A 20,663-nucleotide genomic window follows, 5' to 3' on the forward strand; every position below is an offset into this window, starting at 1 on the left:
TCCGAAAAAGCTGCCTTTTAAATCAGGATCCTTTTAAATCTTTCCCCTCTTGCCTTCAATGTATGACCTCTGCTTTTAGACAATATACAATAGGTGCAGGAGTAGGCCATTTGGCCCTTCGAGCCAGCACCACCATTCAATGTGATCATGGCTGATCATCCCCAATCGGTACCCCGTTCCTGCCTTCTCCCCATATCCAATCAATTTTTCAATTTAAAACTTTATTGGCATGATAAAAAAACATTGTTATATTGCCAAAGTATAAAACATGACATACATATTTGAAATGCATAAGTATAAATACAAGTATACAGTATCCCCTGACTCCGCTATCTTTATCTCTATCTAACTCTCTCTTGAAAGCATCCAGAGAACTGGCCTCCACTGCCTTCTGAGGCAGAGAATTCCACAGATTCACCACTCTGAGTGAAAAAGATTTTCCTCATCTCTGTTCTAAATGGCCTCCCCCTTATTCTTAAACTGTGGCCCCTGGTTCTGGACTCCCCCAACATCGGGAACATGTTTCCTGCCTCTAGCGTGTCCAAGAAGATAACATCCCAAATACCTGACTCAATACCCTGTGTGATAAAGGCTAATGTGCCGAAGGCCATCTTGTCCACCCCATCTACCTGGGATTATGTACCTGTACTTGTAGACCCCTCTGCTCCACAACACCCCCCTGGCCCTGCCATTCATGGTGAAGGTCGTGCCCTGGTGTCAATTTCCAAAATGCAACACCTCACACTTATCTGCATTCAACTCCAGTAACTGTAGCTCTGCCCACTTGCCCAACCGATCAAGATGCTGCTGTCATTTTGATAACCATCTTCACCATCTACAATACCACCCACTTCAGTGTTATGTCCAATATTACTAATCATGTCTTCTACATTCTCATCCAAATCATAGCTCTAAACCAGGAGTTGGCAACCTTGTTCTGCATCGGGGCCAGTACCCATGTCTGTGAGCGGAGGGCGGGCCACATCTATCGCCATAGTGTGATACTTGCAAGAAGGGTTTCGGCCCGAAATGTCGCCTATTTCCTTCGCTCCATAGATGCTGCTGCACCCGCTGAGTTTCTCCAGCATTTTTGTGTACCGTGTGATACTTGCTGTTGTTTTTCAATTCGTTTTCTGCAGTTCCCAGGTCCCTCGCATGCCCCGGGACTGGCTCTAGCGCCCAGATCACCTGCGTGCCCCGGGACTGGCTGCAGTTCCCAGGTCACGAAAACTAATTGAAAAAAAATACGCCTGCGGGCCGGATGATTTTGGGTTAGGGGCTGGATCCGGTCTGTGGGCCATTGGTTGCCGACCCCTGCTCTAAACCATGGCTTCGACAATATCTACAACACCTTGGGTGGCGGAGTGTCAGGGCGGGGATGGAGATTGTGGGATGGGGACGATGGGTTTGGGATTGCGACAGTGATGCAGCGCTCCCTCAGTACTGCCCCTCCCACAGTGCGACGCTCCCTACCACTAAGTGGTGGTCGGTGTTGCCTTCCGGTCGCGAGGGGGGCCCCCAGTGAGGTCCCTGTACACAGGGATTCTCCCCCTCTACATCAGGGACCTGGGGTGGAGGGTACTGCACCGAGGTGTTCCCTACAACCTGTTTCTCCATCTACACGTGGTTCACAGACTCGCCAGCCGCCAGCCATTGTTGCGGGCTGGAAGAGTCTGTGTACCACGTGTACATGGAGTGTGTGAGGCTGCAGCCACTGTTCCAATATCTAAAGGGGCTGCTCCTTGCCTTCTGGCTGCACTTCACACCCTGGGACCATCCTCATCTTTGGACACCCTGTGCGTAGGGGAGAGGGTTTGGGGCTGAAGATGTCCTGGTTGGGTTGCTCCTGGGCCGGGCCAAGCTGGCCATCCGTGAGTCACGGCGCCAGGCGGAAGAGGACTCTACCTGAGCCGGCTGCCCACCCGCCCCTTTCCCGGGGTTACGTCCGTGCCCGGGTGGTGTTAGAGAGGGACTACGCCCTGTTCACGGGCACCCTGGGGGATTTCCGGGACCGCTGGGCACCGCGGGGGGTGGAAGTCATCCTCGATGGGGATTGTAACATAGTTGTACAGGAGTTCATTGTCTGTCTTGTATTATGGTGGTGGGTTCTGATTTGTTTTATTTTGTATTGTTAATATTATTTTTAATAACTGATTAAATTATTTTTGGTTAAAACAAACAGTGTGCAGCTCCCTCACCCTCTGTGCCTTGCTGCATTAGTGCCACCTCCCGCATCTCCAGCATGCATCGTCTGAAGGCCACACTCTCTCCGACACCACCATGGTCGCAGGCCGCAGCCGTGTTCAGCTGAGCGTTTACCGTCTGTTCGAATCACTCCCCACAGGTGCTCGCCGCCATCTTGAGGAAGCCCAGGGAGCCTATCATCAGATCCAGAGCCCTCTCGTTCACTTCGGCCAGATTCTGCTCGGTGAACGTGAGAGTTGAGAACGCCATCGAGCTGCGTAGCAGTGACAGGCTGCGAGCCTGCTACATCAACGAGATCTCCTTGGTGTTCAAGGATGAAGACATTGAAAGGAAGGTGAGATGACCCGGTCTTGGTGGGTGCCCTGGAACGGTGTGAATCCAGCGTTAAGGCCAGAGCCACAGGGCCTGGGGCCACACAGTGAGAGGAGGCTGTAGCTCTGCTTTTGAGCTCAGACAGGTTTGCTCACAAATTCACTGGGCTCAGTAGAAATGACATTTGTGCCATTTTCCATTATCTTTGTACCAATCCCCCCCTCCTTCCCACACCACCCCTCTTTCCCCATCCCAGTGGGCAAGCATTCCCCCCCACCATATCCCACCATCCTCTCCCCTGCTCTGTACGCCCATCTCCCATCCCTGTCTTCCCCATTTCCTATTTATTTCTCCTCTTTCCCCTCCCTCCTACCAACTTCCATCTATATCCCTCCTCCTGGCTTTTCACTCCTCTCCTTACCTGACCCCTTGCATCCCTCGTTCACCTTTAGTCTTTGTTCACTTACTCCACCCACTTGCCAATTAACCCACCTCACACCCCACCTCACACCCCACCTCACACCCCACCTCACCCATCTATCACGTGTTGGAAGGAAATGGAACGAGCTGCCAGAAAAAGTGGTAGAGGCAGTACTTGTTATGTTGCCCGAACATTCTTCCAGACCTTCACCTTGAGCCTAATATCCACAGACAGGTTCAACCCTTTAAATAAACCTGTGGCAGCTTGTGGTATCTGTGGAGGAATTTGTGGTTCATTGCACAATGTGCTAATCCTAGGATTCAGATTCTAAACAATTCAAAATGATACATTCCTTTAAGAATGCTACCTTGCAGTTTCCTGAGTGTCTCAATTATTCTCCCTGTCAACCTCCATTTTTCCTCTTCTCTGTCTCTATCCCATGCTACTCTCTCTGTGTTTCTCTGTCTCCTCTCTTTCTCCTTGTCCGTTTTTTCCTTCCACTGATTCTGTATTTTCACCTCTCTCTCTTTCTCTCTCTCGCTGTCTCTGCCTGTCTGTATCTCTGTTTCTCTCTCTCTCCACATCTCCCTCTCCCTGCATCTCTGTCTGTCTGTCTTTGTTTCTCTGTCTCTCCCTCCCTCCCCCTTTTTCTCCTTCTTCATAAGGTCATGTCACAGGAGCCGAGTTCAGCCATTCGGCCCATCATGTCTACTCTGCCATTCAATCGTGGCTGATCTATCTTTCCCTCCGAACCCCATTCTCCTGCCTTCTCCCCATAACCTCTGACACCCGTACTGATCAAGAATCTGTCTATCTCCAGCTTTAAAAGTATCCACTGACTTGGCCTCCACCCCCTGACTAAATAAATTCCTCCTCATCTCCTTTCTAAAGGTGCGTGCTTTAATTCTGAGGCTAACACTCTTAGGCTCTTAGGCTCTCCCACTAGTGGAAACATCCTCTCCACATCCACTCTATCCAAGCCTTTCACTATTCAGTAAGTTTCAATGAGGTACCCCCTCATCCTTCTAAACTCCAGCGATTACAGGCTCAGCGCCGACAAACGCTCATCATATGTTCACACACGCAATCCTGGGATCATTCTCGTAAACCTCCTCTGGGCCTTTTCTTTTAGACCCTTTAGAAGAAGCAATGAATATTAAGGCTGATTCACAAAAACTAATATCATACTTTTATAATAATATATTAAATAGAGAATTACCCTCAACAGAAGCACTAAGAGAAGATTGGGAACATGAGCTAATGATAAAGATCTCGAAGGATAGATGGGAAAAGTATTTGATGAATACACATAACTGTTCTATTAATGCAAGACATAATTTAATTCAATTCAAATTATTACATAGACTATATTATTCAAAAACGAGGTTGAATAAATTTTATCCAAACATGTCTCCCAGATGCGATAAATGTTTGTTTCAAAACGCTAATATAACACATTCATTTGTAGGATGTACAAAGTTGAATACATTTTGGAGTGATATATTTGATATATTTACAAAGCTTTTCAAGTCCACAATAGAACCTAAAACGGAATGGATTATATTTGGAATAATAGTAGAAGATACCAATTTAAATAAAGACCAAAACGTTTTTTTAAATTATGGGTTAATAATTGGAAAGAAATTGATACTTAAATTTTAGAAAAATACAGCCATACCAACTGTTAAAATGTGGATTAGGAATATGATGGACATAGCACGCCTTGAAGAAATGAGACTCTGACTAATAGATAAATATGACCAATTCTTAAGGAGTTGGTCTCCTTTCATCGACTTTTTGGAATCATGTGATGCAGCGGTACCATAAAGATTGCTAATTTCAGTTCATGCCGTGGATAGATCTACATCTCCGAATACAGATTTGAAAATTTATCTTTTAAGGGGCCTTCTCTCCTATTTCTACTTTCCACTTTTTCTTTTTCTTTTTATATACACACCTCACGTTTTTCTATTCTCTACCATCTATTTCTCCTCTATTTCCCCTTTCTATTGTTTTCTTTTTCTTGTCTTACTTCCCTTCTCAAAACATAAAAGTAGAGGTTGTATATAGAATGGATTACTGTATGACATAGTTGGCACCTAAAATTAGGTTCCACTGTACTGTTTTGTATTGTATTAACTTCTAATAAAATAAACAAAACATAAAAAAAAAAAAGAAACCTCCTCTCCAGAGCCAGCACATCCTTCCTCAGATATGGGGCCTAAACTGCTCACAATATTCCAAATGCGGCCTGACCAGTGCCTTATGGAGCCTCAACATTACATCCCTGTTTTTATATTCCAATCCTCTCTAAATAAATGCTAGCAGTGATTTGCCTTCCTTCCTACTGATTCGTCTTGTAAATTAACCATTTGGGAATCCTGCACCAGCATTCCCAAGTCCCTTTGTATCTCCGATTCCTGGATTCCCTCCCATTTAGAAAATAGTCTACGCCTTTATTCCTACTCCCAAAATGCATGACTCCACACTTTGCTACACTATATTCCATCTGCCACTTCTCTGCCCACACTCCCAACCTGTCCAAGTCCTTCTGCAGAGTCCCTGCTTTCTCTACACTACTTGCCCCTCCATCTATTTTCGTATCATCCGCAAACTTGGCCACAAAGTCTTCAATCCTCTCGTCCAAATCATGAATATACAACGTGAAGAGTAGAGGCCCCAGCACCGAGCCCTGCGGAACTCCGCTAGTCACTGGCAGCCAACCAGAGAAAGCCCCCTTAATTGCCACTCTTTGCCTTCTGCCATCCAGCCAACCTGCTATCCATGCTAGTATCTGCCCTTTGATACCGTGGGCTCTCATCTTCCTTAGCAGCCTCACGTGTGGCACCTTATCAAAGGCCTTCTGAAAATCCAAGTAAACAACATCCACTGACGGTACACAAAATTGCTGGGGAAACTCAGCGGGTGCAGCAGCATCTATGGAGCGAAGGAAATAGGCGACGTTTCGGGCCGAAACCCTTCTTCAGACTGATGGGGGGTGGGGGGGGGGAAAGAAAGAAGGAAAAGGGGAGGAGGAGGAGGAGCCCTGAGGGCGGGCGGAGGGGAGGGTGGGAGGAGACAGCTAGAGGGTTAAGGAAGGGGAGGAGACAGCAAGGGCTAGCCAAATTGGGAGAATTCAATGTTGATGCCATAAGGACGCAAGGTCCCCAGACGGAATATGAGGTGCTGTTCCTCCAATTTCCGCTGTTGCTCACTCTGGCAATGGAGGAGACCCAGGACAGAGAGGTCGGATTAGGAATGGGAGGGGGAGTTGAAGTGCTGAGCCACCGGGAGGTCAGGTAGGTTATTGCGGACTGAGCGGAGGTGTTCGGCGAAACGATCGCCCAACCTACGCTTGGTCTCACCGATGTAAATCAGCTGACATCTAGAGCAGCGGATGCAGTAGATGAGGTTGGAGGAGATACAGGTGAACCTTTGTCGCACCTGGAACGACTGCTTGGGACCTTGAATGGAGTCGAGGGGGGAGGTGAAGGGACAGGTGTTGCATTTCTTGCGGTTGCAACGGAAAGTGCCCGGGGAGGGGGTGGTGCGGGAGGGAAGGGAAGAATTGACGAGGGAGTTGCGGAGGGAGCGGTCTTTGCGGAAGACAGACATGGGGGGAGATGGGAAGATGTGGCGAGTGGTGGGGTCACGTTGGAGGTGGCGGAAATGGCGGAGGATTATGTGTTGTATTTGCCGGCTGGTGGGGTGAAAGGTGAGGACCAGAGGGACTCTGACCCTTGTTGCGTGTGCGGGGATGGGGAGAGAGAGCAGTGTTACGGGGTATTGATGAGACCCTGGTGTGAGCCTCATCTATGGTGGCGGAGGGGAATCCCCGTTCCCTGAAGAACGAGGACATTTCCGATGCCCTGGTATGAAATGTCTCATCCTGGGAACAGATGCGGCGTAGGCGGAGGAATTGGGAGTAGGGGATGGAGTCTCTACAGGGGGCAGGGTGGGAAGACGTGTAGTCCAGATAGCCATGTGAGTCAGTGGGTTTGTGATGTATGTCGGTCAGGAGTCTGTCCCCTGCGATGGAGATGGTGAGGTCAAGGAATGGCAGGGAAGTGTCGGAAATCGTCCAGGTGTATTGGAGTGCCGGATGGAAGTTGGTGGTGAAGTGGATGAAGTCAGTCAGTTGTGTGTGGGTGCAGGAGGTGGCACCAAAGCAGTCGTCAATGTAACGGAGGTAGAGGACGGGGATGGGGCCCTGGTACGTCTCGAACAAGGATTGTTCAACGTACCCGACAAAGAGGCAGGCGTAGCTGGGGCCGATGCGTGTGCCCATAGCTACGCCTTGTGTTGGAGCTACGCCCATGCGTGTGCCCATAGCTACGCCATCTCCATCGCAGGGGACAGACTCCTGACCGACATACATTACAAACCCACTGACTCACATGGCTATCTGGACTACACGTCTTCCCACCCTGCCCCCTGTAAAGACTCCATCCCCTACTCCCAATTCCTCCGCCTACGCCGCATCTGTTCCCAGGATGAGACATTTCATACCAGGGCATCGGAAATGTCCTCGTTCTTCAGGGAACGGGGATTCCCCTCCGCCACCATAGATGAGGCTCACACCAGGGTCTCATCCATACCCCGTAACACTGCTCTCTCTCCCCATCCCCGCACACGCAACAAGGGCAGAGTCCCTCTGGTCCTCACCTTTCACCCCACCAGCCGGCAAATACAACACATAATCCTCCGCCATTTCCGCCACCTCCAACGTGACCCCACCACTCGCCACATCTTCCCATCTCCCCCCATGTCTGCCTTCCACAAAGACCGCTCCCTCCGCAACTCCCTCGTCAATTATTCCCTTCCCTCCCGCACCACCCCCTCCCCGGGCACTTTCCGTTGCAACCGCAAGAAATGCAACACCTGTCCCTTCACCTCCCCCCTCGACCCCATTCAAGGTCCCAAGCAGTCGTTCCAGGTGCGACAAAGGTTCACCTGTATCTCCTCCAACCTCATCTACTGCATCCGCTGCTCTAGATGTCAGCTGATTTACATCGGTGAGACCAAGCGTAGGTTGGGCGATCGTTTCGCCGAACACCTCCGCTCAGTCCGCAATAACCTACCTGACCTCCCGGTGGCTCAGCACTTCAACTCCCCCTCCCATTCCCAATCCGACCTCTCTGGCCTGGGTCTCCTCCATTGCCAGAGTGAGCAACAGCGGAAATTGGAGGAACAGCACCTCATATTCTGTCTGGGGACCTTGCGTCCTTATGGCATCAACATTGAATTCTCCCAATTTGGCTAGCCCTTGCTGTCTCCTCCCCTTCCTTAACCCTCTAGCTGTCTCCTCCCACCCTCCCATCCGCCCGCCCTCGGGCTCCTCCTCCTCCTCCCCTTTTCCTTCTTTCTTTCCCCCCCCCCACCCCCCATCAGTCTGAAGAAGGGTTTCGGCCCGAAAAGTCGCCTATTTCCTTCGCTCCATAGATGCTGCTGCACCCGCTGAGTTTCCCCAGCAATTTTGTGTACCTTCGATATTCCAGCATCTGCAGTTCCCTTTTGAACATCCACTGACTCTCCTTTGTTCGACCTGCTATTTATTTCCTCAATGAATTCCAGCAGATTCTCGTGGCAAGACCTCCCGTTCACAATACCATGCTGACCAGCCTATTTTATCGTGTGCTTCTAAGTACTCAGAAACCTCATCTTTGATTTTGATACTCAACTCTAACATCTTACCAACCACTGAAGGCAGGCTAGTGTTTCTATGCTCCACAGTAATACTGCACATCCGATTTAATCTTCCCCCTCTCAATGCAGTTTGAATTTGATCATATCATGGTCATTACCTCCTTGTGCTCTTAAGCTCCATCAACTAATCACATTTCCACAATAGCATATCCAGATTTGCCTTTTCCACTACAAGCAGCTTTAAGAATCCATCTCAGAGACACTCTACAAATTCTCTCTCTAGCGGTCAGTACCAACCTGATTTTCCAAGTCTACATGCATATTGAAATCTCCCGCTCACTCCCACGCACTCTCACATGCTCTATCCTCCTCCCTCCCCCCCTCTCCCTCTCCCCCTCTCTCTCGATCTCTGTCCCCTTCCCCCTCTCTCTCCCTCTCCCTCTCCCTTTCCCTCTCCCTCTCCCTCTCCCTCTCCATCTCCATCTCCCTATCTCTCCATCTCTCCATCTCCCTATCTCTCCCTCTCCATCTCTCCATCTGCATCTACCTATCTCTCCATCTCTCCAGCTCTCCATCTCTCCCTCTCCATCTCCCTATCTCTCCAGCTCTCCATCTCTCCATCTCCCTATCTCTCCATCTCTCCAACTCTCCATCTCCCTATCTCTCCATCTCCCTATCTCTCCATCTTTCCATCTCTCCATCTCTCCAGCTCTCCATCTCTCCATCTCCCTATCTCTCCAGCTCTCCAGCTCTCCATCTCTCCATCTCTCCATCTCTCCCTCTCCATCTCTCCATCTCTCCATCTCTTCAGCTCTCCAGCTCTCCATCTCCATCTCCCTATCTCTCCCTCTCCCTCTCCATCTCTCCATCTCTCCCTCTCCATCTCTCCATCTCCATCTCCCTATCTCTCCATCTCTCCAGCTCTCCAGCTCTCCAGCTCTCCAGCTCCCTATCTCTCCATCTCTCCCTCTCCATCTCCCTATCTCTCCATCTCTCCATCTCTCCATCTCCCCATCTCTCCATCTCTCCAGCTCTCCATCTCTCCATCTCTCCAGCTCTCCATCTCTCCATCTCCCCATCTCTCCATCTCTCCAGCTCTCCATCTCTCCATCTCCCCATCTCCCCATCTCCCCATCTCCCCATCTCTCCATCGCTCCATCTCCCCATCTCTCCATCTCTCCAGCTCTCCATCTCTCCAGCTCTCCATCTCTCCAGCTCTCCATCTCTCCATCTCTCCATCTCTCTATCTCTCTCTGTCTTCGGTATGGATGGGAGGCAGCTAGTTTTCAGACATGGTTTGGAAGATCCCGTAAAGGATATGCGGATATGTCTGGGAGCATTCGCCTGTGTAGAGTGGTTGCCCTGTGTTTTGACTGCTCCCTTCTTCCTGTGCACAGTATCGCAGGATGCGGGACGAAGTGTTCACTTCCAGCATGGTCTGCTCCTTCATTATAATGCTCTTCATCATCGGAATGCAGTCAATGTTCAAAATACCCGAGTAAGTCCCAAACCCTCTGATCTGTTCACACTGCGATCAGTCCCACACTCACTCACCCGCACACACAGGGTCAGTCCCACACACACACAGAGACAGTCCCATACACACAGGTTCAGTCCCACACACACAGGGTCAGTCCCACACACACAGGGTCAGTCCCACACACACAGGGTCAGTCCCACACACACAGGGTCAGTCCCACACACACAGGGTCAGTCCCACACACACAGGGTCAGTCCCACACACACAGGGTCAGTCCCACACACACAGGGTCAGTCCCACACACACAGGGTCAGTCCCACACACACAGGGTCAGTCCCACACACACAGGGTCAGTCCCACACACACAGGGTCAGTCCCACACACACAGGGTCAGTCCCACACACACAGGGTCAGTCCCACACACTCACCCACACACACACTCACTCATCCGCACACACACTCACTCACACACACACACACACACACACACACACTCACCCACACACACACTCACTCATCCGCACACACAGAGTCAGTCCCACACACACAGGGTCAGTCCCACACAAACAGGGTCAGTCCCAGACTGTGAGGCTGTGGAGGTCCACAACATCTCTTCCCTCCTGTCATCTCCTTTCACTCCAAGCCCACCCCTACACCACCCCTCTGCCCACCTCTACTCCTACTCCTCTCCTCGTCCCCGACCCAATCCATTCCAGTCATTACAGTCCACCCTCCCTCCCTCCCTCCCTCCCTCCCTCCCTCCCTCCCTCCCTCCCTCCCTCCCTCCCTCCCTCCCTCCCTCCCTCCTCCCTCCTCACTCCCTCCTCCCTCTCTCCTCCCTCCCTTCCTCCCTCCTTCCCCCTCTCTCCTCCCTCCCTCCTCCCTCTCTCCTCCCTCTCCCCTCCCTCTCTCCTCCCTCCCTCCTCACTCTCTCCTCCCTCCCTCCTCCCTCCCTCCCTCCTCCCTCCCTCCTCCCTCCCTCCTCCTCCCTCCCTCCCTCCTCCCTCCTCCCTCCTCCCTCCCTCCCTCCTCCCTCCTCCCTCCCTCCTCCCTCCCTCCTCCCTCCTTCCCTCCCTGTTCCGACCTCCCCCTTATCCTCCCTTCACCGTTTCTATCCTTTGCCTTTCTTGGCCTCATCTTCCCATCCTTCCCGACTCTCCACTCCATTCGCGCTGGCTTTCCACCCTGCCTGTTCCACGTACCTTCCCTCTGCTGCTCCTGCCTATGTTGGCAGAGGCCACCAGGTCTCCTGCACATGTCGCAGTCAGCAGCTGGAGTTGATGGTGTTGTGATTGCTAAAGAGACAGATCTCCCTCTCCGATCTGTCCCCAGGTGGACCATGCGGCTGGGCCACTTCACCTGCATTGTACTCATCTACTGTTGGCTCCTGCTGTGCACCACTGCCGAGGGCTTTGCCTGCCTGCCGAAGGCCATGCATCAGCTGTGCGGCTGGATCCATGAGACCTACAGTGTGAGGACCTCCATCATGCTCATCGCCATTTCCGCCAACTTTATCTCCTCCATATACGACATGGTGCGTGCCAGCTGGCCCAACACCACCGTCTCTAAGTAACCATCCATCGCTGCTGGACGGTAGGGTGGGCATGAGGACGGGGCAGAAACCGTGAAGCAGGCAGGGCTCAGATAGTTCATGGGACGGACAGTTGTGCATTGGGCTGATTAGGATTCGTGCAGGGCAGGGCCAGGACTGTAAATGTGGCAGGGGTGGGTGTGAAGTGTGAAGTGAACCAAGCAGTATTATTAGAAGACACACAATGCTGGAGTAACTCAGCGGGACAGGCAGCATCTCTGGAGAGAAGGAATGTATGATGATTCGGGTCGAGACACTTCTTTAGACCCTCAGTGTAGCTGAGTGACTCCAGCATTTTATGTCCATCTTCAGTTTAAACCAGCATCTGTAGTTACTTCCTACGCAGTATTATTGGTAAACCGGCTTAGAGCCTGGATTAGTGCGCGGAGCTACTGTGAGGGCCACTGCAGAGACTTGGCTGGTGGCGCATTACAGTCAATAGACAATAGACAATAGATGCAGGAGTAGGCCATTCGGCCCTTCGAGCCAGCACCGCCATTCAATGTGATCATGGCTGATCATCCCCAATCAGTACCCCGTTCCTGCCTTCTCCCCATATCCCCTGACTCCGCTATTTTTAAGAGCCCTATCTAGCTCTCTCTTGAAAGCATCCAGAGTATCTGCCTCCACCACCCTCTGAGACAGAGAATTCCACAGACTCACCATTCTCTGTGAGAAAAAGTGTTTCCTCGTCTCTGTTCTAAATGGCTTACCCCTGGTTCTGGACTCCCCCAACATCGGGAACATGTTTCCTGCCTCTAGCGTGTCCAAACCCTTAACAACCTTATATGTTTCAATGAGATACCCTCTCATTCTTCTAAACTCCAGAATGTACAAGCCCAGCTGCTCCATTCTCTCAGCATATGACAGTCCCGCCATCCCGAGTCATAGAGTGATACAGCGTGGAAACAGCCCCTTCGGCCCAACTTGCCCACACCGGCCAACATGACCCAGCGACACTAGTCCCACCTGCCTGCGTTTGCTCCATATCCCTCCATTGTTCCAGAGGTTTGATGTTTTAGAGCTAGCAGAGGGAGACTTCAATACTGACAGGGCAAATTGTCACTGCTCTCAGAGGACTTCCTGAGGGGCTCAAACAATGAGGCAAAATGGGTATAATTCAGCATTAGGAAAGGTGCAATCACTGTGAGGGGGGTATATTATTGGCCTCCCAATAGCCGACACGAGATGTAGACAGTTTATGGAAAGATGTAACGCCAACAGGAATGTTGTCACGGATGACTTAAACTTCAATAATATTGACAGAGACTTCCTGTTGTCCAGGGGTTTAGACTGGGCAATATTGGTTCAGTACATATAAGGAGGATTGCTTGACATAATTTGTCGATAGTACAGACAGGGAAGTGTTCCTACCGGAACACAGAAGGTAGTTGAGGCCAGTTCATTGGTTATATTTAAGAGGGAGTTAGATGTGGCCCTTGTGGCTAAAAGGATCAGGGGGTATGGAGAGAAGGCAGGTACAGGATACTGAGTTGGATGATCAGCCATGATCATATCGAATGGCGGTGCAGGCTCGAAGGGCCGAATGGCCTACTCCTGCACCTATTTTCTATGTTTCTATGATCTTTAGTTGGGAAATGAGCCTGGCTGGGTGATCAAAGTTTCAGTGGGAGAGTGTTTTAAGAACGGTAATCATAATTCCATATGTTTTTGGATAATTATGGTAAGGATAATACTGAACCTTGGGGGGAAAGTGGCAACTGGGGAAGGCTGATTTCAGCAGTGGTGGGCAGGAGGTGGAGAAATTGATTGGGATCAGCCATCCCAATTGGTGTCAGATTAGGAAAAGGGGAGGTGCAACAAGACCTGGGTGTCCTTGTACATCAGTCACTGAAAGTAAGCATGCAAGTACATAGATACAGTGCATTCAGAAAGTATTCAGACCCCTTCACTTTTTCCACATTTTGTTACGTTACAGCCTTATTCTAAAATGGATTAAACTCCTTTTTTTTTTAACATCAATCTACACACAATACCCCAGAATAAAAAAGTGAAAACAGGTGTTTAGAAATTTTTGCAAAGTAATATATTATGGAATATGGAATATATTACAAATGATATTTTACAAGAATATTTGACAAATTTTACAAGCGGTCCAACTTGTCAAAGCTCTATCATGTTCTGGTTGTTTGATTTTGCTATTTCTTGTAGATTTGGTGTCCTAGGTTGAACCCATATGCAGAAACTCGTCATAATCAGAGCGCATGGGACGATCCTACCATTTGGGCAGCAAGCATCTGCAACCAGCCTGAGGTGAGTACTGCTGTGAAATGTACCTTACGGCAAGGTCTAGAATCTCCCACAGGAAGAACCATCCTCTCCACGTACAGCCACTCACCGTACTCACTCGCCTCAAAGCCAGGAATAACTCTAGACTATCTGTGCCTTCAGCAGCAGTGTTGGACACGCACTCATCTGTTGAAACATTGAAACATAGAAAATAGGTTCCGGAGTAGGCCATTCGGCCCTTCGAGCCTGCACCGCCATTCAATATGATCATGGCTGATCATCCAACTCAGTATCCTGTACCTGCCTTCTCTCCATACCCTTTGATCCCTTTAGCCACAAGGGCCACATCTAACTCCCTCTTAAATATAGCCAATGAACTGGCCTCAACTATCTTCTGTGGCAGAGAATTCCACAGATTCACCACTCTCTGTGTGAACATTTTTTTCTCATCTCGGTCCTAAAAGACTTCCCCCTTATCCTTAATCTGTGACCCCTTGTTCTGGACTTCCCCAACATCGGGAACAATCTTCCTGCATCTAGCCTGTCCAACCCCTTAAGAAATTTGTAAGTTTCTATAAGATCCCCCCTCAATCTTCTAAATCCTAGCAAGTACAAGCCGAGTCTATCCAGTCTTTCTTCATATGAAAGTCCTGCCATCCCAGGAATCAGTCTGGTGAACCTTCTCTGTACTCCCTCTATGGCAAGAATGTCTTTCCTCAGATTAGGAGACCAAAACTGTACGCAATACTCCAGGTGTGGTCTCACCAAGACCCTGTACAACTGCAGTAGAACCTCCCTGCACGAATTCTGTATCGCCTACTTTCTCCATTTTGTCTGTTTACGCCGAAGATAGACACAAAAGGCTGGAGTAACTTAGCGGGACAGGCAGCATCTCTGGAGAGAAGGAATGGGTCACGTTTCGGTTTGGGACCCTTCTTCAGACTTTGTATAGGTGTTGCCTGGCCTGCTGATTGCTTACAGATTCTTATAATTTTGCTTCAAATTCCTACAAGTTTCTATTGTTTTGATTTTCATGAGAACAGTTGAAATTCCTTCACCTGAAGGACAATGAATCATCAAAGTTCTCTCCCAGAGATGGTTTTTCTGAATGCTCTGTCATTGAGTATATTCAGGACCCACCGCTCAATACTGGGAATTTGTTTTCATGCATGAGCTTAGATTTATAATGCATCCAAGAGGTGCATTTGGAGCTGTATGTAGCGAGTCCTAACTTGGAGGGGACTGTACTCCCCCATCTCAGCAATGCATAAGAGGTTAAAATGCCTGAAGGAACCCTTTAGGAATAGTGACCATAGTTTGGTAAACTTTAAGGGAGCCATGGACAAAGATAAGGAAGTCATGATGCAGCTGTATCGGTCTCTTTTGGAGTACAGAGAGTTGTGAATCTGTGGAATTCTCTGCCACGGAAGGCAGTGGAGGCCAATTCACTGGATGTTTTCATAGAAACATAGAAATATAGAAATTAGGTGCAGGAGTAGGCCATTCGGCCCTTTGAGCCTGCATCGCCATTCAATATGATCATGGCTGATCATCCAACTCAGTTTCCCGTACCTGCCTTCTCTCCATACCCTCTGATCCCCTTAGCCACAAGGGCCACATCTACCACAAGGGCCACATTTTCAAGAGAGAGTTGGATAGAGCTCTTAGTGCGAACGGAATCAAAGGATGTGAGGGAAAAGCAGGAACGGGATACTGATTGTGGATGATCAGCAATGACCATATTGAATGGCGGTGCTGGCTCGAAGGGCTGAATGGCCCATTCCTGCACCTATTTTCCATGTTTCTATATCTCTTAATCTGCCGTGACTACATGATGTGGGGCTGTGGGTGGAGGGTAGATGGCCGCATTTGGAGTATTGCGTGCAGTTCTGGTTGTCCCATTACAGGAAGGGTGTGGAGGCGTTGGAAAGGGTGCAGAGGAGTGTTACCAAATGGATGCTTGGACTAGAGGGTATTAGCCACAGGGAGAGGTTGGACAGACTAGGATTGTTTTCTCTGGATCGCCGGAGTTTGTGGGGAGACCTGATCGAAGTGTATACAATTATGAGAGATGTAGACAGGATAGACAGTCTGAACCGTTCTCCCAGTGTGGAAATATCAAAGACTGGAGGGCAGTGCTTTCAGGTGAGAGCATCAATGTTTTTTTGCTGAGAGGGTGGTGAGCGCCTTCAACACACTGCTGAGGGTGGTGGTGGAGGCATTTAAGTAACCTTTGAATGGGCACATGGCTATGTAAGGAGTGGATGGGCATGGTTTATCTGTGGGCAGGTAAGAGTTGAGCTTGGCATCATGTTCTATAAGGTTGGTGCTCTTGGTTTGGGACCTAAACTAGGGGAAGGACTATTTCAGTTCAGTACTTGGCAAAAAGGGGATCAGGAACGGCTGTTAGAAGGAAGCGTTTAAAAATGAGACAATAGACAATAGGTGAAGGAGTAGGCCATTCGGCCCTTCGAGCAAGCACCGCCATTCAATGTGATCATGGCTGATCATCCACAATCAGTACCCCGTTCCTGCCTCCTCCCCATATCCCCTGACTCCGCTATCTTCAAGAGCTCTATCTAGCTCTCTCTTGAAAGTCTCCACCGCCCTCTGAGGCAGAGAATTCAACAGACTCACCACTCTCTGTGTGAAAAAGACAGTACGAGTCGAGAGTCAGCATCTCCCTGCAGGGAGCTCAGGAAATCCTGGTTAACAATTGGTTAATATGATCAATTGCTGATCATCCACAATCAGTATCCCGTTCCTGCTTTTTCCTAACATCCCTTGATTCCGTTAGCCCTAAGAGCTCTATCCAACTCTCTCTTGAAAACATCCAGTGAATTGGCCCCTCTGCTGTGATCCACAGTTACATGGCTTAATCCCACCACCAGTCACATCTTCCCATCCTCAACTCTTTCCATTTTCCGTAGAGGCCGCTCCCGCCACAATTCTTTGGTTCACTCATCCCTTCCCACCCAAACCACCCCGTCCCCAGGTACCTGCCATTACAACCACAGCAGATGCAGCATCTGTCCCGACACATTGTCCCAGGCATCCATCCAAGACCCCAGCAACCCTTCCAGGTGAGGCACAAATATTCCAAATACAGCGAGGAGCCTCTTCGGCCCAACTTGCCCACGACGACCAACATGCGACACTAGTCTCACCTTCCTGCTTTCCGCCCTCCAAACCTGTCCTATCCATTCACCTGTCCAAATGTTTCTTCAACGTTGCAATAGTCCCAGCGTCAACTACCTCCTCCAGCAGCTTGTCCCATACACACACCACCATTCGTGTAAAAAAGGCTACCCCTTATGTTCCCATTAAATCTTTCTCCCCTCACTTAAATCTAAGTCTAACATGGGCAGGACCTACACATCCTTTTGTTTCCTTTTAGTGCCTGTTCCACTTAGGCAATTTTTTAGGCGACTACAGGCGACTAGGCAGTCGCCACATGGTCGCCGGGGTGTCGCCTGTATGGTCGTGAGTCGTCTCCGCAGTTGCCCAAAGAATCGTAGCATCTTTCTGGTCACCGCTGGATTTTCAACATATTTAAAAATCTTCGCCGACAGTCGGCGACACTGGGCTTGACGCCAAATGGGCGCAGCTTGACTTCTCCTGATGTAGGTGCTGTCGTAGGTTGTCCCCGGTGCTGACTTCGGTGAATTCCATTGGCGACTACCTACGTCAACCGGCGAGTGAATTGTCTTCAGTTGTCACCGATAGGGTCGTAGCTTCTCGCAGGTGGACGTAGGTTGACCGGTTGTCGTAGGTAGTCTTTTTTTCAGCTTTCTCCACCCTCCCCCCCACTCCCCATAGTCTGAAGAAGTCATCTTTAAATCCAGGAGCGTTGCCGGAAGACTGGAGGGTGGCAAATGTTGAACCTCTATTCAAGAAGGGCTGCAGAGAAAATGCTGGGAACTTTAGTCCAGTGAGCTTAACATCTGTAGTTAGAAAGTTATTAGAGAGTATTCTGAGGGATAGGATATACAGGCATTTGGATGGGCAAGGGCTGATTAGGGATAGTCAGCATGGTTTTGTATGTGGGAGGTCGTGTCTCACAAATCTGATTGATTTTTTTGAAGATGTGACCAAAAAGGTCGATGAGCGCAGAGCTGTAGATATATATAAGGACCTTAGCAAAGCATTCGACAAGGTTCCGCATGGTAGGCTGCTCTGGAAGGTTAGATCTCATGGGATCCCAGGAGAGATAGCTGAATGGATAGAAAATTGGCTCCATGGAAGGAAGCAGAGGGTGATGGTGGAAGGTTGCTTCTCGGACTGGAGGCCTGTGACTAGTGGTGGGCCTCAGAGTTCGGTGCTGGGCCTGTTACTGTTTGTCATCTACATCAATGATTTGCATGAGAAAATACAGGGCAAGATTAGCAAGTTTGCTGATAATACAAAAGTGGGTGGTTTTGCAGATAGTGAAGATGGGTGTGAACCATTGCAGCAGGATCTGGATCGATTGGCCAGGTGGGCGGAGGAATGGTTGATGGAATTTAATACAGAGAAGTGTGAGATGTTACATTCTGGGAAGTCTAACATGGGCAGAACCTACACAGTGAATGGTCGGCCTCTGGGGAGTGTTGTAGAGCAGAGGGATCTAGGAGTACAGGTGCATGGTTCCTTGAAGGTGGAGTCACAGGTAGATCACATTGGCCTTCATTAGCCAGAGTATTGAGGATAGTTCCCAAAATCCATAAACACACTGCCTTGGTTGTTTCTTTGTTTCTGCCTACTCCTGTCCCACTGAAATTATTTCCATGTACCTCGACTCCATCCGATCTCCCCTGGGCCAAGCTCTCCCAACCTATGTCTAAGATACCTCATACGCCCTTTGTCTCTTTAATAACTTTCGTTTTCCGAACCCCCGCTCCATCATCTTTACTAAGCAGTCCGAAGAGATGCTGCCTGTCCCGCTGAGTTACTCCAGCTTTTTGTGTCTGTCTTCGGTTTAAACCAAGCATTTGATTTACCTTCCTACACTATTGAGTATAGAAGTTGGGAGGTCATGCTGCAGTTGTATAAGACATTGGTGAGGCCGCATTTAGAATATTGTGTTCAGTTCTGGGCACCATGTTACAGGAAAGATGTTGTCAAGCTGGAAAGGATGCCGAGAAGTTTTACGAGGATGTTGCCAGGACTCGAGGATCTGAGATATAGGTAGTGGTTGAATAGACTGGGACTCTATTCCTTGGAGCGCTGGAGGATGAGGGCTGATCTTATAGAGGTGTACAAAATCATGATGGAAATAGATTGGGTAGATGCACAGAGTCTCTTGCCCAGAGTAGGTGAATCGAGGACCAGAGGACATAGGTTTAAGTTGAAGGGGAAAGGATTTAACCGGAATCTGAGGGGTAACTTTTTCACACAAAGGATGGTGGATTTATGGAACAGCACTTTGAATTCCTCTCATTAACATCCTTAATTCCTTGAATTATTGTTATACCAAGCTTTGCTGCTGTCTGTGTGGAGTTTGCATGTATTCCATGTGAATGCATAGGTTTTCCCCAATTGCCCTGGTTCCTACATCTTGAACATGTGGATTATTGGTCACTGTAACGTGCCCCTAGTGTCGATGGATGGTGGGAGATCCAAGGGCATGGATGGACATCTGACAGAGGGAAGATGAGAGGTGAATCATTGGGAGAAGGGTGTGAAAGTTAGACTAACTTTGATGGATTGAATGGCCTCCTATATTATACAGCCCCTATTGGTGGGAATTAGGAGCATGCTGAGGCCACTCGGCCCCTCCAGTCTACTTTACTGTTCAGTAAGAACATGCCTGATCTCAGCATCCACGTCTCCCTACACAATACTTCATCCTCACTCCACTGATCCGTGCCTTAAAAATAGTTATTGCCTCTGCTTTTGCCACACAGCCACTGAGAGTTTCAAAGACTTGCCACCCTCCGAGGATGAAAAACATTGTCCCTTCACTCTCTTTAATGAGTGCCCCTTCATTTCAATGCCCGTTCCATATTCTCCCTCATCACATCCATCCTGAAAAGACCCCTCTGGACCTTGTGTGCTTCTGTCTCTGCTTCACACTGCAGTGTGTCTCAACGTCTCAGTGATAAACGTGAAACAATGCTGCTGTTGAGTGTGTGAACAAATGGCAGGCTTGTGTATCTGTCTATAACTTGGGACAAAGAGTCTGAGACAAAATGGTGGAGTAACTCAGCGGGACAGGCAGCATCTCCGGAGAGAAGGAATGGGTGACGATTCGGGTCGCGACCCTTCTTCAGACTCGACCCGAAATGTCACCCATTCCTTCTCTCCAGAGATGCTGCCTGTCTCGCTGAGTTACTCCAGCATTTTGCATCTCTCTTCGGTTTAAACCAGCATCTGCAGTTCGTTCCCACAACAAAGCCTGAGACTGGGCAGTGGGGCTGTGGAGCCATGTTCACCTGGACAAGACCTATGCAGGTTGTCTATGCCAAGGCTTTGTCCTTGGCCTTGAGGTAGGCGGCTAGTCAGCCAGCCAGCCAGCACAGGCCACAGAGGTAGGTAGCCGTGCGCGGATAATGGGCTTGGATAGAGCTGTCCTAAAGCTGACCCTGTTTCTTCCCTCAGTTCTTTCTGCTGGGTAGTGTGTTACCCATGATCACCTCGGCTATCTTTCTCCATCTCCACTCGGTTGTGAAGATGTTGTGCCTCACAGTGATGATGATCATCTACATCTACATCGCTGAGGTCACGCTGGAGAAGTCCCCTCATTCCACTGAAATATCATTGGAAAGGTAATGGCGCCG

At 49.4% G+C, this 20,663-nt stretch overlaps 1 protein-coding gene across 1 annotated transcript in view; it reads left to right on the forward strand.

The window, feature by feature from the left end:
* LOC116976465 (adenylate cyclase type 8-like) overlaps nt 1-20,663 on the forward strand; it is a 91,810-nt gene that overhangs the window by 42,516 nt on the left and 28,631 nt on the right. Inside the window, exons 8-12 of the mRNA XM_033026358.1 lie at nt 2,345-2,539; nt 9,982-10,082; nt 11,397-11,633; nt 13,842-13,929; nt 20,485-20,651. Of these exons, the coding sequence (XP_032882249.1) occupies nt 2,345-2,539; nt 9,982-10,082; nt 11,397-11,633; nt 13,842-13,929; nt 20,485-20,651 (788 nt within the window). The remainder of the gene's footprint in view (nt 1-2,344; nt 2,540-9,981; nt 10,083-11,396; nt 11,634-13,841; nt 13,930-20,484; nt 20,652-20,663) is intronic.

This window comes from Amblyraja radiata, chromosome 8 (assembly GCF_010909765.2).
Source record: "Amblyraja radiata isolate CabotCenter1 chromosome 8, sAmbRad1.1.pri, whole genome shotgun sequence".
Taxonomy (NCBI): Eukaryota; Metazoa; Chordata; class Chondrichthyes; order Rajiformes; family Rajidae; genus Amblyraja; species Amblyraja radiata.